Raw genomic sequence first — 7,298 nt, 5'->3', positions numbered from 1 at the left:
TCTGCCCCTGCTGTGTGCCAGGTTTGGTTCAACAGCTCTTTCATACCTGTGTCGATAGTGTCCTTCTGCAGGCTGCTGAGAAAGCTGATGAATGCAAGGCAACCCTTCCCAGTGAAGAGAGGGCATTACTTGATCACAGGCTGCTTACTGCTCTAAAAGGGTTATGTTCAGAAGAGGTTAAGCCACACAATAAAGTTTGCTGAGCAGTTTGCCAGCTGAGTCACAACTGCTTCTTAACAGCAAATGCTTGAAATATGCCCTGGTCATGCACAGTCTGAGTCCTCACTGGATATTTGCCTGCATACGAGGACACTAAACCCCAAACAAGAACAGAGACGATCTTTAGGACTACAGTTTGGGGCTCATGGATCAGCCATTATGGCCTTGCAAAGACAATCATGAGGCCATGCTTTTTCTGAAATAGCATACTTTCCTGCATATAGCATGCACCCTTGTGCACATTACATAGAAGAAAAAGCAGTCTCTGCAACTTAAGGAGCAAAAGGGAAAGTAAAATCTGCATGCACTTCAATGAGCAGGCCCAGTTCCTCCCGCTGCTGCTCAGTTACAAGGAAGGACCTTTTGTCTCCATTCTGCTTTTTGGAAACAAGGTGCATCTCTCATCCCAGGGCACGCTGAATGCAAGAAAGCATGGCAGGAGTTCATAAGAACTTCATGAGAACCATGATTTTGTACAAAGGGGGCAGTAGGATTGATCGCAACCAGCTGGCTTTTATGAGGGTGCCAGGATCACTATGCTAGGGGCAAAGCTGGGTCTGAAATCACCTCAGCCAGCAACTTCTCAACAAGTTGTTCCTCTCCTCCAAGCAAAATCAAGCGAGGGGCGAGAGTTTACTGGAGCCGGGTGGGATCGTACATCTTCCCCTAGGAGCCTCTTGCACAGGTCGCACAGATCAGGCAAACAAACTCAGAAAATGAGGGTTGGAAGGGGTCTCAGGAGGTCATCATGTGTTTCCTACCTCGTATGCAGCACACAGGTGAGACCTCTAGGACAGAGCTCTTTGGGGCTGCACTGCAGATGGGCCCACAGACACTTGTGCAGCATCCCTTCTTGATCAAGCGACACCTGGATGGGGCAGCCATCATTTTTTGGATGTGCAACTTGAAATAATTGAAAAGGCCCTGCCTGTTTTTCATGGGGACAGTACTGGAAACCTAGAAGTCCTTAAAGAATGGACTTTCATGCCCGCCACCTTCTCCTCCTCAGCTGCTGCAATGTACACAACCACTCTCTTCCACATTCACAAGGGCTGTTCTCAACAGCCCTTGTGACAGGCAACTGCAGCCGGCAGGCACACGGAGGAGAGACTTTGGTGAGAACAGTTGTGAACCACCTCATCATGCACTTTAAAGCTTGGGGGCGTGAGCACTAAACCACTAGCCACCTCACCACAAACCTTTGCAAGTGCTTTGGAGACCACGGACCACAGCAGCTGGAGAGCTTCCACAATCGAGTGGAAACAAACGGTACCTGTATTGTCCAGCACCAGGGGATCAACACAGGAATTCCAGTTTAAAATCTGGCCCACCGCTCACTATTGATGCTGCTTACTTTCTGGGCTTGAGCAGAAGCCAGCAACATCAGGTGCGTGCTGATTTAGTTCAGTCTCACCCATCAGATGGAAACCTTTGGTCTGGCAACACTTGCAAGGGCAGTGATTAAAATACGGTCTATTCCACTGCCTAAAGAGAAAGAAACAGAGGAAGGAGTGTTCATAGACACTGCTTGGGTTTTTGGTTTGTTTTGCCTCCAATCTCAATTTTTGGACTAAAGTCAAGTCGAGCTCCTTCCACTTCCAACTTCTGTTAAACCAGAAGAAGGACAAACTCTTTGATGAACTTGCAAATCCTCTGTCCCTGAAAAAGCAGGACTGGGGCTGACCAGGAAGCAGTTTTCCCACCCCACAGAAACTTTAGGAATTTCAAAGATTTTCTTGAGTCCTGATGAAACCAAGACCTTCCCTTTTTCTTAATTTTGATGAAAAGACAGGAGGCAGAAGGCTCAACCAGCCCACATCAGCCTGTTATCCAATGTTTAAGGCACTCGCCTGGAGTGGGAGAGACCCAGGTACTAGTTCCTGCCTGTTCAATTTGGATCAAGGGCATGAACCTCAGTCCCCACATCCCAGGGAGGTGCCCCAGCCACTGGACAACTGGATTTTGCAGGACACATTGCTCATCATTTCCAGTTGCATCTCCTCCTATGCATCTGCCTCTACTGCAGACAGGGCTTCTTGCAGCTCCTGCAAACATAAATTCATCACCATTGAGAAAATACATCTGAATAGCTGTATTCTTGGTCTGCTGCCAAAGCGATGAGGAGACCAGCAGAGGGAGCTCGGGGTAAGGAAATTTTCAAGTCTCACTTGCTTTTACCCATCCTTGCTTTTGCATTTAAAAGCGTGTCCTGCATGCATTCCTGCCTAAAGTGGGAGCATTTCAGTTAAGATCAGGTTTGCTCCGCACAGGGATGGATGTCTTTTCTCCACAGACAGCAAACCATTAAAAAACAATTAAGATGGAGCCAAGCATTTGTGCCGTGTGTCTCAGGTGAGCTCACAAACACCCCGCATGGGGATGCTCCCTTGCTGAGCTCTCCTCCCTTCAGGACGTTTTTGCAGGATACTTTCCTGCACGGAACATGGGACCCTGGATCTCGCAACAACTTCTTTGCTAAAGGCAGGACGCGTTCAAGAAGGGAAGGGATCGCTTTGCAATCCTGATCAGTACTGCTACAGAAACGGGAATCTCTGCAGAGTCTATCCACATACTCTGTTCCCTCTGCAATGACCTGTTAAACATGGGGGGGGGGGCAGGAGGAGAGTACAAATCTAAGTATGTGCATCAAAGTGAAGCTTGGAGGGTCACAGTTCTGTACTTTGTCCCTGAAGAGGTCAGGCTATTGGGGAAGCCATGACTACATTTTATCGTGAGCCCACTCACCCATCGATAGCAATGGGGATGGGGGACAGCGGTGAAAGTAATGAAATTTTTTCCCTACTTTTTGCTGCTTTTTCCCAACCAGCAATATTAATAATCCAGTAAGAACCACAATAAGGGAAGTTCATGGCAAACCTCACCACCACATACTAAGACGGCATGCAAGCAAATCCAAGCAGGAAGAGACTAGCCGTTTCCCGCAATCATTATTTTCACTGGTCAAGGAGGAGGCACCCTCAGACCTGGGCTTTTGCCTTGGTAGCCCCACAAAGGTACGTACTTGGCCCTGAGGTAAGTGTACAACGTACTGTTCTGTACTCGCTCTGTGGTTCGGGCACTGGTGACCAAGAGTCTTGAAGGACCTGAACTGTCCTTAGCTCCCTAACACAGGTACAGCCATTGGAGCAGGAGCCTAGGGAGGAAACATTAAGAGGTCCGCTGGGCCTGGAAGGGAACAAAGCCAGTCCAGACCCACATGAAATCCAGAGGAGCATCTGCATAAGAAGCACAAAACCAAATATAAAAATCGTCAAAGGTAATTTATTGAGACATTCAGCTATGTCTGTCAGTCTACATCCAAATGTACTGCTAAAAATAAAACCGTATCACGTCTCACATTAGGAATACCAGCTTTGAAAAACACTTGAGTCAAGCCTATCGTATAAATAAGTGACTAGGTTCGTTTCATATCAAAATTCACATAAAAAAACTGCCTTCCCCCTACTCCTGACCTCCCCACCCCTCCCCGCTCCCCACTTCTACCTGAAGCCATGATGAATGTAAAAATTGAAGCATGGACACATCCTTGTCGAAGAAAAAAAGGTGCATACCCTAATTAACAGCTGTCAAAGTGGCATTTGCGGAGTTTGATCATACACATTAATGTACTCATTCCCAAAAGTGCAAATATTGCCAGAGCTTAATACTGCTTTAAACTCAGCTGCAGGAAGTGAACGTTACACAGGTTTGGACAGCACTGCGCGGCCTCTATCCGTGCCCTAAAGCTCTTCCCACTTCCCTCCGGTGGAGGTTGAAGTGCTCACGCGAGCTTTAGTTTACTTCACACGGCCCAGACGGTGCATCCTCATCTATTAACAAAAGTTTCATGTACATCAAAATATCGGGGACTCTGTCATAAAAGTCGAGAGTCGCTATAGATTACATGAATGCAAATGCAACTGCTCCACCAGAAATGCCTGAAGCAGGTACATGACGTAGGAGTGCTTCTGTCTTCCTGGACAATCGGTGCTCTGAGGCTTTTGCCTCTTGCTTCAGGGCTCTACAAAACATCAGCGATTGTGGCTGCACTCTGGTCAATGCAGAAAAGCAGGCCAACATGTGGTAACCCCCCCCCTCCCCACCCCCCCGGGCACCCTGGGACACGGTTCCCCTCCCCACCCAAACAAACGCTAACACTTCCTTGGACGCTCTGCCGCCTCCCACACCCTCTCCTGCTCGTCTTACCCTTCACCCACCCCCCGAAAACACTCTTTCCACTTAGTTTGTTTCCAGGCTCTTCCTCCCCTCATAATCCAGAGGCAGCTTCTGGAGTCCTTTTAGTTGAGTTCCCTTGGCATCCCCCCTTAACAAGCAGCCCACCGGTAATCAGCATAGGATATTCGAAGTACAATCTTGACCAGCAATAATTGCTAAACTGTATCACGACAGCGGAAGGACAAGTTCTCTGTTGAGTCAGGCCTGGGTCTCCGAAACGCATCTGCTCCAGCATCGTCCACTGTCGCTTCAAATCTGGACACAAGCCCGTGGGTCTGGAGTGGGAGACTCCTCTTGATCCTCCAGCACAATTTCTTTTGCAATAGGCATCCCCTGCCTGGCCTCCACAGGCCACAGGCCACAATCTCGACTCTGAGCATCCTCTACAAGGTCCACAGAGTCCTCTTGGCAAGCTGGCTCCTCCACCCCTTGTCCATCACTGGCACTAAGACTGTCTTGCGTATCTGGCGCCTCGTTGTGTTTGACACCCTGGGGCTCGTTCGCTTCGCGATGACTCCTATTCTGCTCCACTCCAGGGTCTGGCTGTTGAACTGGCTCCGGTCCCTGTCCGGGGAGCTGCGAGGGGCTTTTAAGTTGGCAGTGGCACAAAGGGCAGGTCTCTTGCACGTACAGCCATTTCTTAAGACAGCCGGCGTGGAAGAAATGGCTACACGGTGTGATTACAGCAGATTTCATATCCTGAAAGACAGAGAACAATGGTGTCACAGGACAGGTGGGCACACTCCCATCCACCTCGGCTATCTCGCACATAACTCCCTTCACCCCAGACCTAAGAGCTTCCTGAGAGGGGGCAAAACATTGGCTTGGGTCCCTGCCTTGCCAGAGCTGAACAGAGCAAGCACTAACATGAGGCTACAATGATAAAACCACTTCAGTACCATGGAAGTCAACACCGCATGGACAAGAAGCTCGGACAAAAGGATTATGGCCAGGTGCTCCTAGAGGCAGTTGTAGGGAGTTTGTTACAAGGGACTAAGAGAAAAACCCCAACGGTCTAAGTCCCCAGCTACATGTTTCTGAACCCCATGATGTGACAAAAATGTCAGTCTACTTAGCGAGGGACTGGCAACGAGCTACACCAGAGGTCAGACCTTGGTCTTTCACTCACATGCCATCTAAGCCACTTTGTTTTCAACAAAGCATTTTAATGTGGTGAAGCCATCAGTTGGGATTTTTTGGGGTGGGGAAGGAAGCTTCTCTCAACTTTGGAGAAAATCCACCTGCAATAAACCCTATATCATTCATCCTACAGTTCCTCTTTCACTTCCATTCAGAGCCAACACTACTTTCCATGGGGAAGCACCCAACTTTTCAGGACTTGAGACACAGCAAAGAACATTAATCTCAGTGTTCATTTTTTATTTCCTTCCTTCTGCTGGTGTAAGTTAGACCTCTTGATTCACAGGCATGAGGTTTCATTTTCTATTAGAACCAGTAGGTCTTCTAAGCAAAATGGAAATGGAAACATCACACACTGAATTGTTTTTGTGAACTGATATGGCACCTTCAGCTAGTGGGGCAAGCCCAGTCTTCCAGGATGTAGAAGAGAAACCTGGTGACAGCAGGCAGAGCTTGCCAGTCCTATCAAGAACAGCTTGACCCAAATTCAGTGGAAGCTTCTCAGAAATTCAGAGATTTTGCAAGGCTTGCTTTTAGCCAACACCTAAGCAAATTTAAAGTTTAAAAAAAACACTTTCATTTCTACTTAAAAATCCAGCCATGTCCATCTGTTCTGGACTGTCACAGAAGTGACCACCCTAAATTCTGAACTAAGCCAAGTTAGACATAGTGGACTTCTCTAGGGACTGGAGGCAAGAAACAATCCCAGTTTGTTTCACCACTCGAGATGTGGCCTCCACGCAGCCCACAGGTACAGCAAGAGTCCTCCCCCTTGAACTGAAGTGCGTACCTGGTAGCAGATGGCACAGATATCGTTGTGTTGCTCCAGCTGCTCTTTTGTAGCAGTGGGCAGTGATTTAATTTTATTCACAGCATCCCTGCGGAGAAGGAAACTCTTCCACCCCAGCTGGGCACGCAGCCACACGTTGTAATAGGAGTGGATGAAGATGATCATGGAGCCCATCACGGTCCACTCCCCGAAGACGGTCTCCGAGACGCCGTAGGCCACGACGCACAGCGCCACGAGGAATTCCAGCAGCCGGTATGTGCCGTTTACATAGTAAATCACATCATCCATGTTTTCGACTGGCTCTTTTCTGAACTCCTCCACCATAAACAAGACGTAAATGAAAAGCGTCCCAAGGACCTAGAAGCAGACAGAACGACAGCTTGGTCTTAGTCCAACACCACCTCAGCAAGTTTTGCACATGCAAGGCTCTGCTCCCTCCCCAAACCCAAATCAGCAAAGCGTGTGCTTAAAAAGCTAAGCAGAAGCTTAAATCCAGTCCTACTCGGCAAAACGCATCAGCTTGAGGCCCAGTACTAAGGTCTGACTACCAGCCAGAAAACAAGCATCAGCTTCCCTGGGTTATAGTTTCATAGTTTCTAGGGTCAGAAGGGACCTGAGAAGATCATCTAGTCCAACCCTCTGCCATGGCAGGAAAGAGTACTGGGGTCAAACAACCCCAGCAAGTCTATAATATTAGTCTATAATAACTGAAGAAAAATGACAGCATTAAGCTGAATAACTTTCAGTGTAGGGTTTGTGTTTGCTTCTTTATTTCATATCATGTTTTGGCCGCCCAAATATTTTCAGAGCACCCCAGTTTTGAAGCCTCCTATAAAAAAGTGTTATAAAATGTTATAATTACTGGGCCCATTTGTGTGTCCTTGAAGTTTGAAAGCACTTCTGCTGAAAACAG

General features: G+C 48.0%; 1 protein-coding gene across 1 annotated transcript in view; it reads right to left on the bottom strand.

The window, feature by feature from the left end:
- Positions 1-3,481: 3,481 nt before the first annotated feature.
- RNF145 (ring finger protein 145) overlaps positions 3,482-7,298 on the bottom strand; it is a 58,043-nt gene continuing 54,226 nt past the window's right edge. The window contains exons 9-10 of the mRNA XM_019506072.1: positions 6,386-6,742; positions 3,482-5,154 (exon numbers count right to left, since the gene is read on the bottom strand). Coding sequence (XP_019361617.1) covers positions 4,705-5,154; positions 6,386-6,742 — 807 coding nt within the window. The 3' untranslated portion in view covers positions 3,482-4,704. The remainder of the gene's footprint in view (positions 5,155-6,385; positions 6,743-7,298) is intronic.

Source organism: Gavialis gangeticus, unplaced genomic scaffold, assembly GCF_001723915.1.
Source record: "Gavialis gangeticus isolate Ggan-Ray unplaced genomic scaffold, GavGan_comp1, whole genome shotgun sequence".
Taxonomy (NCBI): domain Eukaryota; kingdom Metazoa; phylum Chordata; order Crocodylia; family Gavialidae; genus Gavialis; species Gavialis gangeticus.
The sequence above is the reverse complement of the archived record's forward strand: the minus strand, read 5'-3'. Positions and strand labels throughout refer to the sequence as shown.